At 38.1% G+C, this 26,038-nt stretch overlaps 2 protein-coding genes across 4 annotated transcripts in view; both read left to right on the top strand.

Moving 5' to 3' along the window:
* The first annotated feature begins 284 nt into the window (after positions 1–284).
* mfsd2al1 (major facilitator superfamily domain containing 2a-like 1) lies at positions 285–25,795 on the top strand. 3 transcript variants are annotated; one of them, XM_087306779.1, is made up of 15 exons: positions 285–378; positions 505–615; positions 3,460–3,584; positions 3,739–3,871; positions 4,144–4,222; positions 6,423–6,598; positions 9,027–9,117; positions 9,302–9,423; positions 9,620–9,703; positions 10,900–10,983; positions 11,077–11,189; positions 14,119–14,262; positions 14,373–14,549; positions 16,594–16,645; positions 25,654–25,795. In XM_087306779.1, exons 1-14 carry the CDS (start codon positions 331–333, stop codon positions 16,631–16,633), a joined length of 1,527 nt encoding a protein of 508 aa, XP_087162905.1. In that variant the 5' UTR covers positions 285–330; the 3' UTR covers positions 16,634–16,645; positions 25,654–25,795. The 3 variants fall into 3 exon arrangements, with proteins under 3 accessions (XP_087162905.1, XP_087162904.1, XP_087162906.1); XM_087306778.1 differs by lacking the exon at positions 25,654–25,795 and having other exon boundaries at positions 16,594–17,187; XM_087306780.1 differs by lacking the exons at positions 10,900–10,983; positions 11,077–11,189; positions 14,119–14,262; ... (1 more) ...; positions 16,594–16,645; positions 25,654–25,795 and adding an exon at positions 10,373–10,498.
* LOC570014 (sodium-dependent lysophosphatidylcholine symporter 1) overlaps positions 25,654–26,038 on the top strand; it is a 16,231-nt gene continuing 15,846 nt past the window's right edge. Inside the window, exon 1 of the mRNA XM_087306777.1 lies at positions 25,654–25,795. Within this exon, the coding sequence (XP_087162903.1) occupies positions 25,727–25,795 (69 nt within the window). The 5' untranslated portion in view covers positions 25,654–25,726. The remainder of the gene's footprint in view (positions 25,796–26,038) is intronic.

Below are 26,038 nucleotides of genomic sequence, written 5' to 3'. Positions count from 1 at the left end.
GCCAGAAAAAGCGAGATTCTTTTTTTCAAAATTTGACCATTTATTGCAAGTTATAAATATTGCACTCTCTGTTCTACTATTATTAATCCAATTTTACAAATAAAAAAGTGCAATACTGTCATAGCTACGTGTGACATGCCACAGCAGTTACACATTGTTGCTCTTAGTTAGTTCATTTGCTTTTGTTTCCTAAATGATTAAATCTAAATTGAACAAGGTGTTTGTTCAAGGACAAAGGTCAAACCTATACTCAGGAATAAAAAGTGTTAGGAAACGTAACAGGAGAATCTTTTCATGGACAACTGAAAGACGGTCGACAATAGAGTGGATATGGATAATCAAACAGATGCCAATAAAGAAAATGAGGACAGTCAGAAGGTATAATGTCACATATTATCATCAATGCTCATTTGTTGGTCACTTCAAATCTCTCCATTCAAATATAAAGATTTTTTTTCAGAGATATTGCATGCTTTATGTTAAAATACATTGCACATTCTACAGGGCATCCCTTTCTCCAGGAAACTGTGCTATGCCATTGGAGGAATGCCTTATGAAATGACTATAACCGTCAAGGTCTTTTTCATGCAGATCTTTTTACTGGATGTTGTGAAGGTGAGTACAAAAGATTTGGTTTTGCAGCTGTCAGTGATGACCAAACAGATCAGGACCTCTAATATAACTGGATGTAAGTTTTTACACAGGATCACACGCACACAGTAAAACAATATAACTAACTCATCTGTTCCTCATCTACCCAAATTCCATCTGTTCTTCATCCACCTTCATCTACTCAAGTTCAGAAAAAAATACATTGGGGAAAATCTTTTGCGGTTTTTATCACTACCACACACTTTAGTTTTATTTATATAATGATAGGCTAATAAAGGGCTGCACTGTGGCTCAGTTATTAGTGCTGTCACCTCACAGCAAGAAGGTCACTGGTTCAAGTCCCGGCTGGATCAGTTGGCATTTCTGTGTGAAGTTTGCATGTTTCCCCCCGTGTTGGCAAGGGTTTCCTCTGGGTGCTCTGCTCTCCCCCACAGTCCAAAGACATGCACCATAGGAGAGTTGGATGAACTAAATAGGTCATAGTGTATGAGTGAATGTGAGAGTGTATGGGATTTCCCGGTACTGGATTGCAACTGGATGGGCATCTGCTGTGTAAAACATATGCTGTAATAGTTGGCGGTTCATCCCACTGTGGCGACCCCTAAGCCGAAAGAAAAATTAATTAATAAACTAATTGCAATATTGAAATTGCACATACTCCTTCATGTGGTTTCCTTTTTTTAAGTAAATGTGCAACATGATATTCTATGATTAAATTGGAAATGTCATGTCATGTTATTTTTATCAGCTTATCCGGGGCCGGGTCGTGGGGGCAGTAGTCTTAGGAGAGAACTCTAGACTACTCTCTCCAGACACTTCATTTAGCTCCTATAGGGGATCCCGAGGAGTCCCCAGGCAAGCCGAGAGACATAGTCCCTCTAGCGTGACCCCAAGGCCTCTCCTGGTGGTACATGCCTGGAACACCTCCCTAGGTAGGAGTCCTGGAGGCATCCGAAACAGATGCCTGAGCCACCTTAGCTGACTTCTCTCAATGTGGAGGAGCAGCGGCTCTACTCTGAGCTACCGGGTGACAGAGCTCCTCACCCTGTCTATAAGCGTGCACCCTGCCACTCTGCGAAGGAAACTGATTTCAGCCGCTTGTATCTGAGATTTTGTCTTTTCGGTCATGATCCAAAGCTCATCACCATAGGTGAGAGTAGAAATGTAGATTGACTGGTAAATTGAGAGCATTGCCTTTGGGTTCAGCTCTTTCTTTACCACAACGAACCGCTACATTGACTGAACCATGGCCTCAGACTTGGAGGAGCTGATTCTCATCCCAGCTGCATCACACTCGGCAGCAAACCGCTCTCTGACTCTGAAAAATCCCTCTGACTTAAGGTTCAGCCAGATGTTCCCAGAGGACCCTCACAATATGTTTGGGCCTGCCAGGTCTGTCCAGCTTTCTCCCTGCCAGCGGATCCAACTCACAACCAGGTGGTGATCAGTTGACAGCTCTGCCCCTCTCTTTACCCGAGTGTCCAAGACATACGGTTGGAGATCAGATGATACAACCAAAAAGTCGATCATTGACCTCTACCCTAGGGTGTTTTGGTGCCATGTGTACTGATGGTGACACTCATGCTCGAACATGGTGTTTGTTATGGACAAACTATGATTAGCACAGAAGTCTAATAACAGAGCACCACTCGGGTTCAGATCAGGGAGGCCATTCCTCTCAATTATGCCTCTCCAGGTATCACTGTCATTACCAACGTGGGCATTGAAGTCCCCCAGTAGAACAATGGAGTCCTTAGTCTGAGCACCTTCCAGCACCCCTCCCACCCTGTAGACACAAACCAGAGTAAGAGACCTATCCCTAAGGTGCAGAGAGGCAACCTTCACGTTCACCACATGGAGGTTAAGTTGGTGAGCTATAAGCAAGCCCACACCAACCAGCCGCCTCTCACCTCTCAAATCCAGAGTAGAAGAAAATCAAGCCATTCTCAAGAAGTTGAGCTCCAGAGCCCCAGCTGTGCATAATGGGGATCCCAACTATCACTAGTTGGTACCGTTCCACCTTCTGCACAATCTCGGGTTCCTTCCCTCTGAATGAGGTGACATTCCATGTCCTAAGTGCCAGTTTCTGTGCTCGATGATCGGGTTATCATGGTCCTAACCTTTGACCACTACCTGTTCCACAATGCACCGGCCCCTTACAACTCCTCCTGCAGGAGGATAGTCCCACATCGCTCCTTTAGGCTAAGCCCTGCCAGTTCCATGGGAAAAAAACCCCAGCCACCAGGCACTCGAATACGGCCCCAAGACCAGGTCTGGCTCCAGGGTGGAGCCCCAACTGCGCCATGCCAGGAAACGTCATGATCCTCGATGCAAAGAAGTTTATAAAGGGTTTTGGAACCGCACGTAGTTTGACCTGTCACCTAAGACCTTTTTGCCTTGGGAGACCCTACCAGGGGCATTAGCTCCTAGGATCACTCGGCACTCAAACCCCTCCACCACGATAAGGTGCCGGTCCATAGAGGAGATATTTGAAATAAATAAATTACAGATTTATTCATACATTTTACTACTAACTACATTTTACATACTTTTATTAATAAGAAACCAGAAAAAAAAGTTGAACAATAACACACTAAAACTTTTCTTTGATGTGAATCTCATTATTTTGATTGACTGTTCACATATTAGGTAGTAAAATTTCCCCAAGATTTGTGTGAAAAATAATTTATTTCTTCAGTTTCAGCTTGATAGAGCATTATTTTTTTTGTAAATTAATTTTTGACAATTGTATTTCTATAACAAAAAAGAGGCACAGTGTATTTTAAGTGAAGTTTTAAAAGAATTTTTACATTTTCTTTTGTGCATGTTTTATATATAAATATATAGATGGAAGCCTTTTATGCATCCCTCATTCTCTTCCTCGGTCGAGCTTGGGATGCTGTTACAGATCCTCTGGTTGGATATGCTGTGAGCAAAAGTGGCCGGACCAGAATTGGCAAACTCATACCTTGGTTAGTGTACTGGGTAATATCAGACCAGGTCTAAAGCATTTCTTAATAATATTTCACTGAATTTGCTCACATTTACTTGACAATAAAAGTAAAAGTGAATTTGAGTGTTTAAATATATGCCAAATGCTCATCATCATTTGTGCCCTTTATACAGGATTGTGTTCACCATGCCGCTTGGGGTCCTGTCATACATCATGCTATGGTATACCCCACAGGACACCATGTCCCCTGCCTTCAGTTTCAGCTGGTACTTCATATGGTGTTGTGTATTTGACACCTTTATAAGTGTAAGACCACTATTACCATTATCTGCACACAGTTTACTGACGTTTTACACATTTAGAATAAATGAGGTTCAGCTTTTAAAGACATTTCCTGAAAGTACTTTGTTTTTTGACTAGAGGGAATCTTCAATGTTTAGTAGAGGGACCACCTCTTTTCTCAGAAGTTGCAGCTACTCATGATGACTAAATATAGTACTAACTTAGTGTATGGTGCTATGGTGGTATATTATTTATTACTGACTTCTAAAAACCTTCTCTCTCTTTGTCTCACTTAGTGCCACCATGTGCCATATTCTTCACTAAACATGTTTTTAGGAGGGGATGAAAAGGACCGAGACTCAGCCACTGCTTATAGTAAGTGAACTCAAATGCAGTTAGGAATTATTTCATTTTTGGCCTCAAATTTTAAATTTGTATTACAGTTTATAAATAAATACACACAATCCTGGAAGTTGATAGATCAATTAGCTAAATTTGTAAATGTTGTGTTTTTACATATTAAGCATTTTTTAAGGTCAATACCCTAAATTCAACTTGACAATTCTTATTTTTATATAGTGTTGCAGTTTTTACAAAATACATATGCACCTGTAATGTAATACTTAAAGAGGTTTAATGAACACTTTTAATTTAATGTTTTACAATTTAACATTGTGCAATGGCTGTTTATTGACATCCGTGAATTGGTTCCATCAAAGAACCTTTAGCATCCATGGAAACTTTTCATTTCACAAAAGGTTCAAAAGTGGAAAAGGTTCTTGAGATCATTAAAAATTTTTTAACATTGATGAAAAACATAATTCTTTGAAGAACTGCTGCAGCAAAAGGTTATTTTGCTGAATCTAAACTAATACTCTTCCATGATATCACTGCAAAAAACAATTTTGAGCTTTTGTTTTTTAAAGACTGTAATTCAATAAGGACAACGTCAGGAATTACATAAACTTTCACATTTATACTAAGTGAAAGGATTTCAAAAAGATTTCTTATCCTATGGCAGTCTCTAGTGGACAGAATCAGAATTACAGCTTTCGGCTTTTTTGTATCATTTGATTTGGCAAATAGATGACTGATCTTTTAAAATAAATGTTAACTGGAAAGCATGAGTATTATCATGTTTATTTAGGATCTCTTGTTGTCCAAAGGTATCAAGTTTTGAGGTGTCTTTGTGTTAAAGAAATCCGTCATATAGTTACAATCGCACCCAAAAATCAGGGAGGTTTTAGAAAATAAAAGATTAAAGGGGATGGTCCACAGTGTATTTTTTTAAGGCCTGGTTTTGTTTATAATATGCAAAGCAATGTGTGCTCATGCTTCGTTTATATAAAAAAAATCACATTATATTTTCATATTTCTTTATATAGCCTACTGCTGATTATATACATCTAATCAGCTAACATGAAAACATCATATTTCCTAGTTCATCCAAAAGGCCCTCAATTGGCTTCACGTCACCAGGAAAAGCGTCATGCCTCTAACACTGTCAGTCAGAGTAGCTGTTAGCCTTATCAGTTTGAGCCTGAATCAGACAAATGACACAGAGGACACGCCTCACGCCTGCTCTATAAAATAAAACCTTAAAAGTGTCTTTCGTATATATTCAGTTTAAAAGCATGTGTAAGTAATATGAAACATATCTTTTGCGAGTTTGTTATGTTAGATGTAGAATGCAGGAAAAGACACTGCATATAGAGAGAAACTGCAGCGCTGGTGAAGATTGTGGGGGTTACAGTGGTTTGACTGATAAATATGAATTTGTGGCAAAATTGCTTACAATGCCAAACAGCCTTTTCCATTGTTTACATCCTCGCTACAAAATACCATTAACGCTAGACACTATGCATGTAATAGATCAATTTTAACAAATAAAGATACTTACAGGTTGTGGCTCACAATCCACAGCTTTGTCAATTTTGGTTGGAGCTGCTCCTTTTTTGAGGAGATTTTAGCCGAATCCAGCACTAAACTGTCCTTTGTCAATGCTAGAGCTGTATTTTTTTTTTTATATAATTGTCTGGAACAAAATTAAAATTAAATTGTAAGTCCTTCTCTCTTTGTGTTGTATAATTTGGAAGCCCAAATACAGAAACAGAAGAAGTTCTGTGGGAATAGCAGCGTTTGGATGGCATTTTAGCTTTCTCTGCTACATTACAGTGCCTCTGGCAACGCCCCTTCACTGCGCAGGGTGTGTGCTCGTAACTTGAAGGTTTGTGATTTCACTAACCCGGATGTATTTTTTTGTAGTCCCCAAACTTTGTTTACTGTATTCACTAAGCTAACTCTAAAAGCCAATGTCTCCCTTTGCATTAAACTCTGAGCGTATTACATTCAGAGATGTTGTTTATGTTCACACAGCTACATTACTCATGAACTAAAGCTTAAAATATGATATCGTTGTGGACCACCCATTTAAATGATTTAGTATCAAAAAAACATCCTCAACCATCTTTTAGAAGCTAATATTGGTAAGCAGAAAACCATACAATCTTCACAAAAATTGTGTTTGCTGTATGAAAGAGAAGAAGTCTAGAACGCTGTTTTTCTCTTGAAACAGGAATGGGTGTGGAAGTGTTCGCCACACTGGCAGCTTCTGCCATTCAGGGGCAAATAGTCGGGGTTCACCACGCCAAGAGGACACACACCTGCAGCTTGCAGAATAACACAGAAGAGCTTTCTGGAAACTACACTGACAAGCTGACTGACATATCCGAAATAGCTCTACAAAACACTGTGAGAAAATGAATACCTCATTACTGTTGTCTCAAGCACATTAATCAGTTATCAGTTATAAGTTATTACTTTTCACTGTGAACTAAATGCAGCTGTTTGTCCTTACATTAATGATTTAGTGTAGTAGAATAAGATTATTCCTGGTGACTGTATATGCAGGGGCTAATTCTCAATAAATGTTGTGGTAGCATTGTAGCAAATGCACCCACTTAGGCTTCAATTATCATATTGCAATATATAATATATAAATAAATTAAATATTAGCATCAGCAGTTTTTTTTTAGCTTATTCCTAATTAATTTAGTTCAAATTATGAAAGGATGTTGCCATTTTTTTGCTGAATTATATTAAAAGTATAAGCTATGTTAAAGTACCATGTCTGTATTTGTTGTTTGTGTGTGTCGAGTATATATATGTATATTTACACACACATTGACTGGCCACTTAATTTGGTACACCTGTCCAACTGCTTGTAATGCAAATTTCTAATCAGCCAATCACATGGCAGCAACTCAATTTATTTAGACACGTAGACGTGGTCAAGACAATCTGCTGCAGTTCAAAATGAGCATTAAAATGGGGAAGAAAGGGGATTCAGGTGACTTTGAACGTGGCATGGTTGTTTGTGCCAGACGGGCTGGCCTAAGTATTTCAGAAACTGCTGATCTACTGGGATTTTCACACACAACCATCTCTAGGGTTTGCAGAGAATAGTCCGAAAATCCAGTGAGTGGCAGTTCTGTTGGTGAAAATGCCTTGTTCTTGCCAAAGGTCAGAGGAAAATGGCCAGACTGGTTCGAGCTGATAGAAAGGCAACAGTAACTCAAACAACCACTCGTTACAACCAAGGTATGCAGAAGAGCATCTCTGAACACACAACATGTTGAACCTTGAGGCAGATGGGCTACAGCAGCAGATAACCACACTGGGTGCCACTCCTGTCAGCTAACAACAGGAAACTGAGGCAACAGTTTACATAGATTCACCAAAAACTGGACAACAGAAGATTGGAAAAACATTGCCTGGTCTGATGAGTCTCAAGTTCTGCTACAACATTCGGATGGTAGTTAAAATTTGGCATCAACAACATGGAAGCATCATCACATGCATCACATGCTTTCTTGTATCAATGGTTCAGGCTAGTGGTTGTGGTGTAATGGTGTGGGGGATATTTTCTTGGCACACTTTGGGCCCATTAGTACCAACTGAGCATTGTGTCAACGCCACAGCCTACATGAGCATTGTTGCTGACCATGTCCATCCCTGGATGACCAGTGTCCCCATCTTCTGATGGCTACTTCCAGCAGGATAACACACCATATCATAAAGTGCAAATCCTCTTAGAGTGGTTTCTTGAACATGACAATGAGTTCACTGTATTTAAATGGCCTTCACAGTCACTTAATTCAATAGAGCACCTTTGGGATGTGGTGGAACGGGAGGTTCGCATCATGGATGTGCAAGTGTGTGAGACTATCATATCAATATGGACCAAAATCTTTAAGAAATATTTCTAGTACCTTGTAGAATCTATGCCACGAAAGATTAAAGCCGTTTTGAGGGCCAAATGGTATTAGTAGGGTGTACCTAATAAAGTGGCCGGTGTGTGTTTGTGTATGTATATATTTTCTTGTCCACTTAGTCCCTTTATTAATCCGGGTTCGTCATTGCGTAATGAATTGCCAACTTATTCAGCACGTTTTTATACAGTGGATGCCCTTCCAGCCACAACCCATCTCTGGGAAACATCCACACACACACACACACACACACACACACACACACACACACACACACACACACACACACACACACACACTCATACACTATGGACAATTTAGCCTACCCAATTCACCTGTACCGCATGTCTTTGGACTGTGGGGGAAACCGGAGCTCCCAAAGGAAAGCCAAGCGAGTGCAGGGAGAACATGCAAACTCCACACAGATGTGCCAACTGAGCCGAGGTTCGAACCAGTGACCTTCTTGCTGTGACTTGCAGCGACCACTACTTACTGCACCACTGCTTCTCTGTATGCATATATATTAAAAGTAATATACTGTCTGTGATAATGAATGGGCATGGTGATTTTCACATCGTTTTGTGTTAAAAACTTCAGCCTCCTGCATTCAGGAAAAAGCTTTAACGCTGTATTACGGTGTTTTTGGCTTTAATTTATTGAAACACACATATTAACAAATAACCAATCATAAAATAAACACATATTCTAAAAATCTCTTGTAACAATTTAAATGTCTTTTACTTTTGATCGATTCAATGTGTCTTTGCTAAATCAAAGTGTCTATATTGATCTTGTAAAAATGTAAAAGTTAATTTAAAGTGTCTGTATGCTTTATTAGATTGTTTTTAATGTTTACTTAAAACATACTATAATGAATGGTGCTTGCATTTGTCTTTTATTTTCAACAGAGAACAGCTTATTTGATTGCCGCAATAGTAATGGGAATACTGTACCTCATCTGCTGTCTAGTCCTTTTTTTCGGTGTAAAGGAGCAGGTGGGTAAGTAAAATGATGTAAAACACTATACCAGGAGTCTGTGACGCTTAGCATACTGCATGCCCTTTTAGCATCGATTTCATAAGAATTAATACATAACTACAGCTAAAATAAACAGATATGGTGATCTCTAAACTAATGTTGATTTGATAACTAGTCATTTTCATGTGTTTACTTCTCACTTAAGCGCCTCTGAGTAACCTTGACAGCATTAAAGTTCCCTATCTAACTGGAATTAAGATGGTTGTGAGACACACTCCATATGTACGGCTTGTATTTGGATTCCTCTTTTCTTCACTAGCCTTTCAGGTCAGATGTTTTTCTGTTTCATTTATGAATGCATTTTGATATATTTGTGGATGATAATAAAATACCAGCAAAAAACTTGTCTGAATTTACTAGAATCGCCCTGTATTGATGTTGATAAATAGTCATAAAGAATATAATTGGTTTTATAAACTTTCACAGTTCTTGTGATGAAAAGTAAATTGTTGTGACGTTTCAGGTGAACGTAGGAAATTTCGCTCTCTTCTGTACTCATGCAGCACATTTGGGATCATATTTCCAGCATTTTATTCTGATAACACTGGTAAGGAAATGCACTGTATACTGGAAATTTCTAGCTCGACTGTAAAAATCTTCACTGTTTAAAAATAAAGTTGAAATGAAGCTGCCAAAAATTCTAATTAGGTCATCATGTACTCACTTGCTCTAAATGTTTACAGTTTTTCATCTGTTCAACAAAAAAAATTATTATTTGAAGAATGTTGAAAACTGACTTCCACATTATTCATTGACTTCCACAGTCTTTTTCACTGCTATTAATGTCAATATCCACCAGTTTACAACATTCTTCAAAGTGTCTTCTTTTACGTTTAACAAATAAAAAATCAGATATAGCTTAACATTTTATTGAGATTGAAAGTTAAAGTAACGGTCCCACTTTATATTAAGTGTCCTTAACTACTATGTACTTGCATCAAAAAATAAATACATCGTACTTACTGTGTTTATAATGTATTTGAGAACACTTGTGGTGCTTGTGAGTAGGGATAGGGGTTGGGTTATGGACAGGTTTGGTGGTATGGGTAGGTTTAAGGGTGTGTTGAGGTGTAAGGTATGGTCAACAGTGTATTCACAAATATAATTACAGAAGTTAATTACAGATTTAATTATATACAGGTATTTAATCAAGCATAAGTACACAGTAAATACATGTCTTTACCCAATTATTCATTCAATTTCCTTGTCGGCTTAGTCCCTTTATTAATCCAGGGTCGCCACAGCGGAATGAACCGCCAACTTATCCAGCAAGTTTTTACGCAGTGGATGCCCTTCCAGCCGCAACCCATCTCTGGGAAAGTATTTACCCAATTAATACAATGTAAATAAATAATTATTAATTTCTGTTTAAGTACATGTTAGTTAAGGACACTTAATATAAAGTAGGACCAACCAACATAAAATGTTTTGTTGTCCTGACATACTTATCATATGATTTCCTTACATGTTCGCTCTAAAAATGCTGATGACAAAATACTTAAAAATGTTAAATAACACCGCTCAAAGTGTTGAATAGCGCCTATATCTTTAAAGATTATGCTACACAGCACACTAACCACCATAAAGAACTGAAGAAGAACCATTAGAGGTAGCTATATGGCACTAATGTGGGTTACAGCAGTGCTGTTTAGTTAAAATATTTAAATAGTATTTACAATTTTAATATTTTTAATATTTAATGATATTTTTAGTTATACAGACATCCTTTCTGCTCATATACAGGCGTCAGCAACAATATCCGTCCCAATGTGGCAGACGCTGTTGGTCAGAATAGGAAAGAAGACCACTATATTCCTCGGCCTTTCAGTGAGCAAGATTTTTGTCTTTTTTTAAGTGGATACACAGATGGATACAATGTTGTTTTGACTTTTTCATCTGTCTTTCTCCTGTTTTCTGCAGATTTACATCCCAGCTCTCGTTGAGATAATCGTATCGAAGAGTAGTTTGACTACCTTGATTATCATGTCTGTGTTATCTGGCATAAGTCTTGCATCCATTTTTCTACTGCCTTGGTAAAGTAAAATATTTCTTCTCACTTTGCTAACATCCACTCTCTACCACTTAAATCCTTGACTCATCAATAGCTGATTCATTTAGAAATTAAACATGCGACTGTCCTAAAGGGGACCTATTATGACCCTTTTTACAAGGTGTAAAATAAGGCTCTAATATCCCTAGAGTGTGAATTTGAAGCCTTTTTGATCCAAATTTGACCATTTTGGTGATTGTCGCTTTAAATTCAAAAGAGATTATTCTCTCAGCCTTTTTTTTTAATTCAAAAGAGATTATTCTCTCAGCCGTTTTTTTTTTTAATTCAAATGAGATTATTCTCTCAGCCTTTTTTTTTTTTTTTTTTTTTAAAGAGGCCAGTGCTTAAAATGCATGTGTGTCAGCATAGTGGCAGATTCAAATGGCTGCTTCTTATTCAGGGTTGTTTTTGCTGATGATGGAAAGACCATCACTAATGGGTGGGACTTTCCCCCTCAGATGACGTGTACAAAGAGTGTATGTCAAATAAAGTTCTGTAGGCTGTTTTTTTCAAATGGGATTATAGAAAGTATAATTTATTATTCTCATAGGCTCTTTACATTCACAGACTGTTGCCACACAACTGTGTTTAACAACAAGATTTTTGCATAATAGGTCTATTTAAATCCCTGAACAACTGAATCATTAACTCAGTTTGATTAGTTCAAAACAGATTCATTTGAGAATAAAACATCGCACTGTTACTCCAAGATGAACAAATGTTCTGCTTTGGCTTTGTTTGGAACTGTTTTAATTAGTGAATCATAAAAAAACCAGAAGGTTGTTTTACACTTTCTGTTTGTTAAACTGTTGCATGTAAAAACCTTACATTTGTGTTTGTCCTCATTTGCCAGGATTCAGGAAGATAAATGACTGCTTGTGTGATATATATAAATCCATACAGGGAAATGCTTGCTATCATATTTTGTCCTCTGATCACCTGTAAATACTCTCATGATCTCTTTTTGTGAAGTGTACTCTAATGTCAGCTCTTACAGTGTTAAAAGCTCCATAAGAATATTCATTCATTTACATTCGCCTTATTCCCTTCATTTATCAGGGGTCGCCACAGTGGCATGAACTGCCAAATATTCCGTATGTTTTACAGAGCGGATGCCCTTCTAGCTGCAACCCAGTACTAGGAAACACTGATACACTTTTGCATTCACACACACATATGCTATAAAGCCATCAATTTAGTTTATTCAATTCAAGTAAGTCGCCTGTGTTTGGACTGGGGAAACCAAAACACCCTGGGAAAACATGGAAACTCTACACAAAAATGCCAACTTACCCAGCCGGGAATTGAAACGGTGACTTTCTTGCTATGAGATGACAGTGCTAACCACTTAGCCATCGTATTGTCCCTCTACGCTTATCATAGCCGACAATAAAAATAGAACATTCATAACTTATAGTGTGACAAAATATTTCTATTATAATAATATATAAAGACAATCAAAACTGAATATCTGTCATCATTTGCTCACCGTCCAGTGGTTCCAAACCTGTTTGCCTTTAGAAGATATTTTGAAGAAAGCTGAAATCCTGTAACCCCTGACTTCCATATTTTTTCCTATAATTACAAAATAACTTAATCTGTGTTCAGCAGAATAAAGAAACTCAAAAAGGTTTGGAACCACTTTAGGGTGAGATAATGGCAGGGGCGGACTGGCCATCTGGCAATTCTGGCAAATATCAGAAGAGCCGGACCATTTTTTAAATGTGGGCCGGTCAGTTTTTTTAAAAATAAATGTTTTAATATGTATTGTTTTTACATGCAGGCAGCTTTTATCTCTTGCAAGATTTGAATATTTTGAGGATGATGATGACGACGATGATGATAATAGTAATAATAATAATAAATGTTAAGCATTGGCACAATCGGCAACAACCGGATGGTTTTGAGATGGGCCGACCCAATCAGAGGTAAACCAGACGTAATCAAAATCTGGTAAGAATGTCAAACAAAGCTATAAACAAGCTAATTGTCAGAGATGGACCATAAAAAGGAAAGGCACTGCTCAGAGAAAGCAAAAAAAGTCCCTAAAATCAGAAGCTGCCAAATGCATAAAATTAAATAAAATAGTCTTGAAAGAGGGCAGCGCAGTGGTGCAAGAAGGTCGCTATTTCTATCCTCAACTGGGTCAGTTGGTGTTTCTGTGTGGAGTTTGCATGTTTGCATAGGTTTCCTCCTGGTTTCCATCAAAAGTCAAGAACATGTGCAATAGGTGAATTGGGTAGGCTTAATTGTCCATAGTGCATGTTTGTGAATGCGTGTGCATAGAGGTTTCCAAGTGATTGGTTGCAGCTTGGAGGGCATCCGCTGCGCAAAACATATGCTGGATAAGTTGGCGGTTCATTCAGCTGTGACGACCCCAGATTAATAAAGGGACTAAGCTGAAAAGAAGATGAATGAATGAAATGATTGCATATAAATTTGTTATAAATGGGTTGTTTTTGTTCCAGTCACATACATTAAATGTTTAAATATCAATTACACATGGTACTGCTTATAATATTTCACCATATGTACACCAATCTAAGTAGTGAATGTACGTGTCTGTGCATGGGGCTGTGTCAGTGTGGTAATGTGGGCTGGTGTGGCTACAGTGCCAGGGCTGATTTTTAGTCTCAGTCCACCCCTGGTTAATGGTAACATTTAATTATCATTTATTAACATTTATTTGTTACATTTGGTTTAAACATTTAATAGGTGAACTATCCTGAATATGCTAATCTTTTAATATTTTGTAACAAAAGTAAAATTAATAAAATTTCTTGAGGACCAAATCAGCATAACAGTGTGACTTCTGAAGGAAATTCACAAGAATAAAGATCTTAAAACAGAAAGTGATCCTTTTAACTTTTATTCCTGTTTGGACACATAATATACGCAAGATGTTGTTTCAGGTCGATGCTGCCAGATGTAGTGGACGACTTCAAAGTCAAGAACCCGTCGTTTCTGGATCTAGAGCCACTGTTCTACTCCTGCTATGTGTTCTTTAACAAATTTGGAGGAGGATTGTCTGTTGGAATATCTACCTTGGTTTTACAGTAAGAGCTTTTTTTTTTTTTTTAATTGTTGTTAAATATGTATTTTTAGTACCCCAAACCTAAAAGATTTATTTGAGAATGCTTTACTAAATTCCCTCTCCCCTCTTCAGCTTTGTGGGATACATACCTGGAGCTTGTAAACACAATTCAGAGGTCATTTATGCACTCTGGATTCTCTTCGCTCCTGTGCCTCTCGGCCTGTTGCTTATTGGCATGGTGATTTTTTACTTCTATCCCATTAATGAAGAGCAACGGCAGAAAATCCAGGAAGCGTTAAGGAACATAGGGTATGTGTGCATATGTACAGTCTTTGGAGAATAACTGGCTCAACCATCATGTGTAATATGCCATCATTTTCTACATATTCAAAATATAATGAGAGAGAAGCAGTGTCCTTAGGTTCAGGGTTTAATATAAGTGCCACTGTTAAATATTAGCTTTCATCTGTGTGGATGCAAACGTTAAACTCTTGTTTCAAAGCTCAAAGTTCAAGGTAAATTCATTTTTGGTTTCCCAGTAGATGAAACCGCAAGTGAAAAGTCATCAGTAACTCCAGCTTGACTGCCTACTCTGTACTTTTGTACATATGCCAGCCTGTTGCATTCACAGGCTGTCTACAAACAATGTCTGTTTGACCCCCAAATGCTGTAGTTGTAGTTTTAAGTGGGGAAGTTTTAGATTCGGGTTTTTAACATGTTGAAAAGATGCTGCAAAAAGAAACCCATTTTTCTAACAATTATGATGCATGTTTGAACTAATTAAACAAAACAGACAGCATAAAGAGCTAAGAAAACCTCTGGAAATTCAGATATAGTAACGTACAATTTAGTAGTGATATGCTCTATGAGCTGTACAGCAGTCACAGCAGGCATTCATGTGTTTATTTGACTTTGAACTCATAGTAGGAAATCTACAAAATAAAATTAGGAACCTTTAAAGAGTTAGCTCACCCAAAAAGAAATAGTCCGTTATTAATTGCTCACCCTCATGATGTTCCACACTTTTGTTCATTAATACAAATTACCATTTTTAGATGAAATCCAAAAGCTTTTCGAATTTTCACAGACTTAACATAGAAAAAACATTTTACTATGATTAAGACAATACTCTGATTACAAGTCTACCATGTAAACGTTGATTAATTTAATCCAATTATGGTCATAATGGAACTAAATCAAAATTGGATAAAGATGTGGAGTATGCTGCATATTATTCTCTGCACCTACCGAGTCAGTGAAGGACCACAGACACCTGCCCCACGAAATGCGAAGGTTTTTTCATATACGCCGTGCGGTATCAAAGGAGCACTCTTCCAGCAGTTCATACTCGCATCCAATATCTCGTTTGTCATGAAGGGGCATGCATAAAATGTTCCCAAAAGAAAGTGAAAGTGCCAAACTGCAGTTAGTCAACAAATTAAAAATGAAACACCCGAAATTACATGAAACTCTGGAGGAAATGTGGATAGTGTGGTGGTGCAATGACGTTAATCGATCTATGTGCTGTAACATGTGAAAATGAGATCTTGAAAGGAACATTCATAAAGAAACTCATGTAAACACCTTAATCATATAATTGTCTTATTTAGATTAAGGCATATTATTTGATTACTGATATCCATGTAAACGTAGTCACTGTCTAGACATTCCATCTGACTTTACTGGCTCATCTGTAATCATGAAGCTCCAGACCACTTTTACGTGCCAAAAAAGATAAAAATGACTTTATTTGCCTTTGTCTTCTCCTTGTTTTTATCAGGTAAAGTTGCACATTTACTTTGGACAGTTCATTGTATTGCCAATGGAGTCAGCAGTGCAACATGCAAGTTTATTGCCTGTAGAAAAGGGATGTTGTAATCTGACACAGAACACATTGGCAAAAAAAGGTTTTAAATTTTTTTTTTTATGGAGGGTTCTGTTTGTCTTTGGAGGGTCAATTCAATTAAATTCGTCTTTATTTCTATAGCAATTTTACAATGCAGATTGTGTCAAAGCAGATTTAACATAGAAGTTGTAGTAAATTGAAACTGTGAAACTTATGGACACATTGAGATAAGAAAACAAACAAAAACATAACAGAGTCAAAGAGAGGATCAAAGAGCTCCCAAGTTTAATCTAAAATATCTTAATTTGTGTTCTGAAGATGAACACAAGACTTAGAAGATTGGAATGATAATTAATAACAGAGTTTAATTTTTGAGTGAACTAACCTTTTAAGACTTTACAGTAATTTCAACAGGGCATATAATGTTTAGTGATGTTTTCATTACACTGTTCTGATTTTACATAAGGTTGCTGTTAACTTCAATGACTGTTTTTATTACTTGCACAGGACAGAGCCCAACTCAAAAGAAGAGGAACTCGGCCTATGAAGTAATCACCTAGTATGTCACAAAACGATTTCACTTTAGTTACATTTCCTGATCCAGGAACTGCTAATAATGAACATGTTCAGATTCCCATGTCAGTAGAAAGTCACTTCATTACACATAGTGAAAGTTTCTCAGGAATGTTTTGGATGGACTCCAATGAATTTTAGTTATCTTAGTCATTTTACACACGCAAGTTAATAAAAAAGACATTAAAAAACTTTTTTGCAAAACTTGCCAATTCTAAAGACAAGGAAAAAAACATTAGTGATTTTGAATGTTGCTGTGTGTAAAGTCTTGATAATTGGCTCTGAAATATGTCAAAGTATTTCTTAATTAAAGAATGTCAAACTGTATGTCTATGTGCACTTGTATGCATATGAAACTGACTGATTATTATACGATAGAGACAATGCACACAGCTGGTCTTTGTCTCTATATTTTTGTATAAATTTGATATATTATAGTTTCTTTTACTGTAGCCTTTACCAAATCTTTGGATGACTATTGACTTCATTTCATTGAAAAAAGTAAATAAATTATGTTCCACAAAACCAGTCCACATGTGTTTTGTGGACTTGTAGACGGCATTTAACCGTGTCCCTGGTGGCATTCTCATAGCATGGGGTCAGAGGCGCTCTGTTAAGGGTTGTCTGAAGTCTGACTGGTTGGAATACAGCGGGTTGGAGGAAAGTTCTTACCCCAGGTGAAGGAGTTTAAGTATCTTGAGTTTTTGTTCACGAGTGTTGGTTGGATGGAACGTGAGATTGACAGGTGAATCGGTGCAGCAGTAATGCGGTCAATGTACCGGTCCGTTGTGGTAAAGAAGGAGCTGAGCCAAAAGCCAAAGCTCTCAATTTGCAGGTCAATCTACGTTCTTACTCTCCTCATGAGCTATGGGTCATGACCAAAAAGGACAAGATCTCAGATACAAGTACAAATGTGTTTCCCCTCGCAGGATGGCAGATCACACCCTTATAGATAGAGTGAGGAGCTCTATCACCTGGGAGGAGCTCGGAGTAAAGCCGCTGCTCCTCCACATCGAGAGAAGTCAGCTAAGGTGGCTCATGCATCTGTTTCAGATGTCTTCTAGAAGTTTACCTAAAGAGGTTTTCCATGCATTTACCCTTGGGAGGAGGCCTCGGGGAAGACCCAGGAAACACTGGAGTGACTATGTCTCTCGGCTGGCCTCGGAATTCCCCGGAATTCCCCTGAGGAGCTGGAGGAAGTGTCTGGGGAGAGGAAAGTTTGGGGTTCTCTCCTAATGCCGAGTTCAGACTGCATGATTTTCAAAGTAGTCGTGTCACAGATGTTTTCACACTGCTTGACTATCTGGGCTAGCGTTTCGTCGCTGATTTGTTTACACTGCAAGATGGATGGGCGACAGGGGCTTTCACATTGCATGACTTTACAATAGGAAGAATCGAAGACAACGTCGTACAAACTACGTCTCACAGCCAAAAACACGTATTATATCGACTTTTGTTATTAACTACATAATGAGAAAGAAGCCTTTAATGGGGTAGAACATGTACATATTTGCTCACCTGGGTTTAAAGGGAATTAGCTATTTCTCCTTAATGTTGATAATAAACTAATTTCTTTCTGTGTTAAACGTCAAAACAGATACGGGTGCTCCTGTGTCCTGTCAAACCTCCACTAGTTTATCCTCCATTTAGTGGGTCCAAATAAACCGAAAAAGAGCGCTTTTACCTTCTCCCCCAGCCTCCCGCTGGCCTGCAGTAGTTATACACACACACGCAAGTCAATGCTGTTCTCTCATTGGCTGTAGGCGATCGCTGATGTTATTTTCAGTCAAAACTCAATTCACGCGGCATGATTTGAATCGCCGACAGCTCCAGATATTTAGCACGCCAAATATCTCGCAGGCATCGGCGACTCATCGGCGATTCTCTCAGATCGCGTCGTTGATAGTTCATACTGTGTGATTGTCACTCACGTGCACGAGCAGCGATTTGCCTGTGATTTCAGGCATGTGTCGGCGATTTCTCAAAACCTGTCAGCGAGCCGAAATCGGGGCTAAAATCACGCAGTCTGAACTAGGCATTAGACTGCTGCCCCCGTGACCCGCTCTTACAAAAAATAACTGCAGTAAACTGAAGTAAAACTGCAGTACAAAAGCAGTATGTAGAAGTATAACTGCAGTAAAATTAAATGCAACTGCAAAATTGCAGTACACTGAAGTAAACACAGTTTAAATGCAGTAAAAAAAAAAGTTTAACAGCAGTGTAAGTTGCAGTAAACTGGACTTTAAAAAAAACTTTTTATTTACTGCACTTGTGCTGCTGTAGTCTTATATGCCAATGGTGTGGTAAGAGCTGTACTGCACTTGTGTTCTAAATGGTTTGTTCTTCAACATCTTCCAATGAATATTTTGTAATTTAAAATAAAAAAAATTCTGTTTTTTGGATTCAAGAGTTTTTTTAAAGAGTTTTATTTGCAAAAACGAATAATAAAAAATAACTGCAGAGAACTGTACAGTACAACAGCAGTAGCCTATATACAAGGATAACTGTGGCAAAATTCAATGCAACTGCAAAATTGCAGTATAATGAAGTATAAAAACAGTTCAACTATATTGCCATAAAGTTCAACAGCAGTAAAATCTGCAGTACAACTAAAGTAACATTAAATAAACTGAGAGGGTCAATATAGTGATATGGTATATAATTTATTGCACTTAGGTACATAAGTATTAAAAGTGCACTTTAGTTTATTATGTATTGCAGTATTGTAGATGCATTTCTGTAAATAGTTACACTTCTGAAAAGTGCAATACAATATATTGTGGTAGTACTTTAGCAATACAACTGATATACTAAAACCTCATTTGGAAACCGATGTCATTTGAGCAGAAAAATAGTAGTTGTTGTACTGCAGTAGTATTGTAGAAGTACTTTAGTTGTATTAAAATAGTGGTATGGCAGTTGTACAGTAGTAGTACTTCAGTTATATTGCAGTAGCAGTACTATACAGTATAGTAGTTGTAGTACTTCAGTACCATTGCAGTATGTACTGCATTATAGTAGTATCACTTCAGTACTATTGCTGTAGTTTTACTGCATTTGTACTGTAGCAGTATTGCAGTTGCATTGCAGTAGTTTTACTGCAGCTGTATTGCTGTAGTTGTACTGTAGTAGTATTTCAGTTGAATTGCAGTAGTTGTACTGCATTTGTATTAAAGTGCTTCAGTTGTATTGCAGTAATACTGCAATGTACTTAAATAATGCAGTTTTTTCGTGTAAAAAAATGCACTTTTCAGAAGTTATTTAAAACTGCCGTATTCCTTTAAAAACAGCAATATTCTTAAAAAAACTGCAATATTTTTTTGTAAGGGGGTCCTGGAAAATCGGATGAAAATGAATGAATGAAACAGAAAGTAAAACACTTTAAGACAAGAAATTAGAATGGGATGGAAGTTTTGCGTGGGATCACACCCTTTAAGTGTACGTACTTCACAATCAAGGATTAAAATTAGGAATATTATCGATATGTTTATTTATTTATTTTTATAGTAGAAGAATGGTAGACATAGGGTTTATATCTTTAGAATTTGTCATTTACACAATTCAATATATAGATTAGATTCACTAAAAACATATCATTAGCATACTGTCACAGATATGTCAAACTGAGCCAAAGATTAATAAACCAAACTGATAACAAGGAAATTCTGGATCATTTGCTCCAGTTATTGATGACTTTTAAGAGAAGTGATTTAAAACTGTAATATGATTTATGTGGGGTCCTCTGACAGAGGGTTACTGATTTTCAAGGAATAAAAAAGTCAACAGTTTTTTGTTTACCACTGTTTATTGAAGTTTCCTCTGGAAACAATAATATTAAACACAAAGTAGCTATGCAAATTTAGAACCCACTCTCATCCCACCCCTGGTAGACACCAACAACAAACAAACAAACAAACAAACAAACTAACTAACTAACTAACTAACTAACTAACTAACTAACTAACTAACTAACTAACTAACTAACTAACTAACTAACTAGCTAACTAACTAACTAACTAACTAACTAACTAACAGATAAATAGATACATCAAAATGTAGTCCTCAAATGTATTTTTGTATTGGTTGTGGAATAAAAAAAGAAAAAAAAACAGCATTTATTGTAATCAAGTTTATTCAAGACTTTGAAGTCCCAGTGTCTTATTAATCATTTTATTGCTGCTCAGCTTCTAAATCTTTTTTTTAATCAAGCTAATATTTCTCACAATTCTAAAGTAAACTTTGAAGAAGTTACCTCTCTTATTTAGTGAAAACAATTAATTGCCTATTCCACCCTTTTGTACGCATTATATTCATATTACTCAACTTTGAACCTGTTGTCATGACAGAGCACAAAGCAAACAGGAAGAAGTGGAAACACTAGTTGCATTTGTAACTGTGGTTCTGTGAATTCCAGATGACTGTCGGAGACGTTGCTAAGCAAATGTGGATTTTTACTGCACAAGCTAGATGGGTCAAGGTAGTATACCAAAATAACATGGCCTTTTTTGTACATTCTAAATGACAAATAAATCTGGTGGTCGTTCGGAATTCATAGAACCACTGTTACATACATAACTAGAATTCTGTTTCATTCCTCCTTAACGCCAGATAAGGTGCTAAGTACTACTAGTGGATGTCTCGTACTAGCATAGTCATGAGGAGTGACACTAGCCAGCAAAATAGTAAAGCCTGTTTCTGAAAGACTGCAGAACTGATGGCATGCAGGGTAGTAAGTTCAGCTTGAAAAACTGTGCAAAAGTACAAGAAGATATCCGCTGCACAGGTATCCACCATAGAGACACCTCTAAAGCAGCAAAACACGTTGACAAAAACCTAATGTGCAGGTGTCAAACTCAGTTCCTGGAGGGCCACAGCTCTGCACAGTTTAGTTCCAACCCTAATTCAACAAACCTGATCAAACTAACAAGTTCTTTAGGCTTGTTTGAAACCTGCAGGTAAGAATGTTGAAGCAGGAATAGAACTAAAGCGTGCGGGTTGGGGCCCTCCAGAATCTGAGTTTGACACCCCTGACCTAATGGAATAATAAAAGACATCCTCTGGTAGAACCTTTATTAAAATATAGCTATTTTATGCAGCATGCCATAGTGATCACTTCTACAACCCAATTTATGGTATCTGGCACTGCGGTACCAAAGCTGGGTTGTTTTTCTAGAACGAGCTATCCTGTGCATTGTCTCCTACAACAGTGGAAGAGGAGGAAAAGCATAGAGGAGACAATCTGGCCGCTTGTGAGACATGGCATTCTGTCCCCATCGGCTGGATGTCTCTATTCTTGTGAACCATAAATGACAGTGAGTGGTTGCTTGATTGCAAAAAGGTCCAGAAGATCCCTGGGCACAGATGATTCCTGGACTGAGCATCTGCTGCTTGATAACTTGACCCTGAACTAGCAATGCTAGATGAGGAAGAGACCAATGAGAATCTTGTGAGTGAGATGCTGAGACTTGAGAGACTGTGTGCCACCTTGATGATTCAGATAAAACCCTGTTGAGGTGTTCTCTGACCGAAGGATGTGTGAGAAGCATTTGTCGTGACTACTTCTGATGAGAGGGAATGGCTCCTCTTGGTACATTTGACATCTAAAACTCCCAGTGATTTCATGGTCTCAACACCCAAAAATAATGGTGTGAGATGACAAACAATCGATGCTGATGTCTGGAAGAGTTCTGTGATGTTCTGGTAAATGGAACGGGAGCAATGACTCAAATGCAGTAAATAATATGTGTTTATTAATAATAAAATGAAACAAAAAGGCAACAGAAACAACCCTGAGGGGGAAAAACATAGCTGAAACACAAAAACAAACTTGACTGGGCTGGCAGGGAAGAGCAGGGCTGGACACAACAGGATAAGGTAGTAATTGACGATGAACTGGCACAAGATAGCAGACATGGGGAGACTATAATAGATATAGTTTCTGTAATATAACTATAACAGAAGACTGAACGCAAGACACAAGTAAATGATAAATAAAAACTCCCTGTGCACTCAAACATGCAACGTTTCATCCCAGCGCTAACCGAAACCAACTAGACTGTCACGCTGAAAATGAAACACCACACTACAGACAGAACAAACACAAACACCAAGACAACAGTGTGCATCACAAACACCAGACCTTGCATGCCCGCATTAAGCTGGAGCGTGCACGAATCAAGCGCGGTCGAGACGATGCTCAAACTAAAAGACACACAATAATAAACACTGAGTGCTCGACGCGAGAAAACTTGAGCAGAGCACAACATACAAGACAAGGCAGAACTAGTGTCTGCACTCTGCTACCAAAACAACAATTAAATAGACCGGAGTGTCCAGACAGGTTCACACCCAAACTGTTACATAGCATCCAGTTATCAAAGTAGGGTAGGATTCGTATCCCATTAGGGTACAGTGCTGCAGTCATGCACCTTGTGAACAAGCCGAAAGGAAGGACTTTGAATAGTATGTTTTTTTACGCTAAAGAGGAACAAACGCAATGTGAAAATCATCTTTAAAAATGTCTTACTTCAAGACATCACAAAGAATGTTGGCTGCACATGATGCATCATTTAGAAAGGGAGGAGTCTTGAGAATAATGTTTAAGTGTCAAAAATTGTGAATTGGTCAAAAAACAGGAAGGAATCAGGAATCTTGGTAACCAGAAACTAGGAAGTAAGTTGAATAAAATCCTTCCCTTTGATCAAGGAGGTGAACTCTTTCTACTGCTCCCTCCTGTAATAGAGAACAAATTTGCAGAGAAAAAGCCACTGGAAGAATTGCATCCCTTATTAATGTGGATCTTTAAAAATCTTTAAAAATGTAGATGTTGAAATTGCAGGATATATCCCTTGCTCAGAGTAGCTCAAATCCAAGGATCTACTGTCTGATGCCAATAAAGGCAGATGTAGGCTTGAAAAACTCACGACTACTGGCCCCACAAGCTCATGCTGTTTGTGTGACTATTAGAGGCAATGGGGGTATGCTGAAATGGGACCCATAGCATTTGCAGCTGATGCGGTTAAAAACACTGTGCATCTTCTCAGCAACACAAGGTATCTTTGAACCCAGATACTGTGTGGTAGAACACTAATGGACTCATTCCTATCCCACTGAAAATCAGTAATACACTTGAATCTGTGGAACTTTGAAGACAGGATTCCAGTGGTTCTGAATAGGTGGCAAGTAGTCTCTGGCAACTTAACTCTTTTACCCAGAAACTTGGAGACATTAGGTCCAAAGATGTGTACATGAAAGATGTGTACCAGAAATTCTTTTAAAGTTTTCTTGCACTCCCTAGTCTAAGGCAACTTAGAAGTCGTGCTCATGCTAGGTACAGGTGCCTTGAACCATGATAAAGCACGATTGTGCCCTCTCCCCTCTCCTCTGATGTCCTGCACTCACACTGCATTTTGCCTTCCGAACCTGAGAACGCTTACATTATCGATGATGCGACTGTTCAGTTTAACAGAAAGAGCTCGTAAATGATCATAAAAGTCCCCGAGCTGCGGAGGAGGTTGTTGTGCAGCAAGAGGTTTGTGTCTTTAATACACTAAGACAGTTCGTGTTCATAAAACGGTAAGAATAGTTAATAGATCCAAATGAAACTTAAAAGTGACGTTGTATTTTCAATTTTGGGCTCAGGTGCGCTTAGCACACACAACCCAACCGTGCTTTGGCACATTTCTTTCAACTGGGCCAGGGCGGGCTAACTGAACCATCCCTTGGCCCAATTTGGAGCACTCACACTTGTCAAACGAACCGGGAAACATGCCAAGGCACGGTTCGCATAGCATAGTGTGAGTGCACCATTAGACTGTGCAAGCCACACTTGGCAATAGGCTCTCAGAAGTATGGCAGTAAGAGTAGAAAGTAGAGCACCATTAATATAAATTAATAGCTCCATAAAAGCACAGTCACCAGATAGCACTGAGAAACAAAAGTGGTGTCATTAGCATGTGCTAAATTTATTAGGTAAAACCTCACTGATGTTGAAGTGATCTGATCCAAAGTAAAAGAAACTCCTTACTACACAAAATCAATTGGAGAATGATCTGTTCTCAAGCAAGTAATGCCGAGTTCAGACTGCATGATTTTAGTCCTGATTTTGACTTGATTCCGACAGGTTTTGAGAAATCGCCCACAAATGCCTGAAATCACAGGCAAATCGATACTTGTTCACACGGGTAACAATCACACAGTGTGAACTATCCAAGACACGATCTCAGAGAATCGCAGATGAGTCACCGATGCCCGTGAGATATTTGGCATGCTAAATATCTGGATCTATCAGCGATTTAAATCATGCCGTGTGAAATGTGTTCAGATTGAAAAAAACATCAGCAATTGCCTACAGCCAATGAGAGAGCAGTGTCTACTGGTATGGGTACCTGCAGGCCAGCAGGAGGTTTGGAGAGAAGTTAAAAGGGCTCATTTTTAGTTTATTTGGTCCCAAGAAACGGAGGAAAAACTATGGAAAAAGAAAAAAGTTGCAAACTTTTAAAAAGCTAGGTGAGCAAAAATAAGTATGTAGATTTTCTACCCCACTAAAGGCTTCTTTCTCATTATAAAGTTAATAAAAAGATATATGACTGGACCTCGCGTTGTTTTCATGTCACTTCTCGTGTATGTTTGGATGTGAGAAATTTAACTTGGACAAAGTTGTCAGCAATTCTTCCTATTCTAAAGTCATGCAGTGTGAAACACTCTGTTGTCGATACATCTTGCAGTGTAAACAAAGAAGCGACGAAATGCTAGCCCAGATAATCATGCAGTGTGAAAACATCTGTGACATGACTACTTTAAAAATCATGCAGTCTGAACTCGCCATAAGCGAAAGAGGCTTAGAATAGCTAGAATAACTCACGCCCTTGTGGATCTGCCAATGTCAACATGTGAGCAATTTGGTATACTATCTCGCCCTGTCTAGCTGGTGATGATTAGCACACTCTCTGGTGGTCAGGAGGAATCAAACTGAACTGGTTTGTTTATTGACAGGAGAGATGAATGACAGGTCGATCAGCATCGGCTTAGTGAAAGTTTTTGCCTTGTCTGAGTAGAAGTTTCTGGAATGATGGACGTGGACGTGTCAGGGAAGACATTGGAGAACATAGGAGATGATGAAGTCGGCATAAAGAAGGTAAGTTCAGAGTATGTGAACTGAGACAGGACAACATGCTTTGTGTGTCAGTGTCATTTATAGTATAGTATAGGCTGATTGGGGAGTGTACAGATGACAATGATCAGAAGCAGGTGAGAGGAATCTGGGGTACTGGAAAATCCAATGGGTGTTGTGGCGAATCCATAACACCTGTATTTATATTAAATCAAGACACCTTTTTATTTGGATTATTAACCTTTGTTTTTGTATTAATTTATTGAA

The sequence above is a fragment of the Danio rerio genome, chromosome 23, assembly GCF_052040795.2.
Source record: "Danio rerio strain M-AB ecotype USA chromosome 23, GRCz13ab, whole genome shotgun sequence".
Lineage (NCBI taxonomy): Eukaryota > Metazoa > Chordata > Actinopteri > Cypriniformes > Danionidae > Danio > Danio rerio.
Note: the sequence above shows the minus strand (reverse complement) of the source record. Positions and strands in the feature narration are given on the sequence as shown.

Excerpts from the sequence above, each read along its gene's own strand:
- mfsd2al1 (XM_087306779.1), top strand. The coding sequence starts at position 331 with ATGGATAATCAAACAGATGCCAATAAAGAAAATGAGGACAGTCAGAAG. Across the intron at positions 3,872-4,143 it reads TATTTGACACCTTTATAAGT|TGCCACCATGTGCCATATTC; the intron begins GTAAGACCACTA and ends TGTCTCACTTAG. Across the intron at positions 14,550-16,593 it reads GAAGCGTTAAGGAACATAGG|GACAGAGCCCAACTCAAAAG; the intron begins GTATGTGTGCAT and ends TTACTTGCACAG.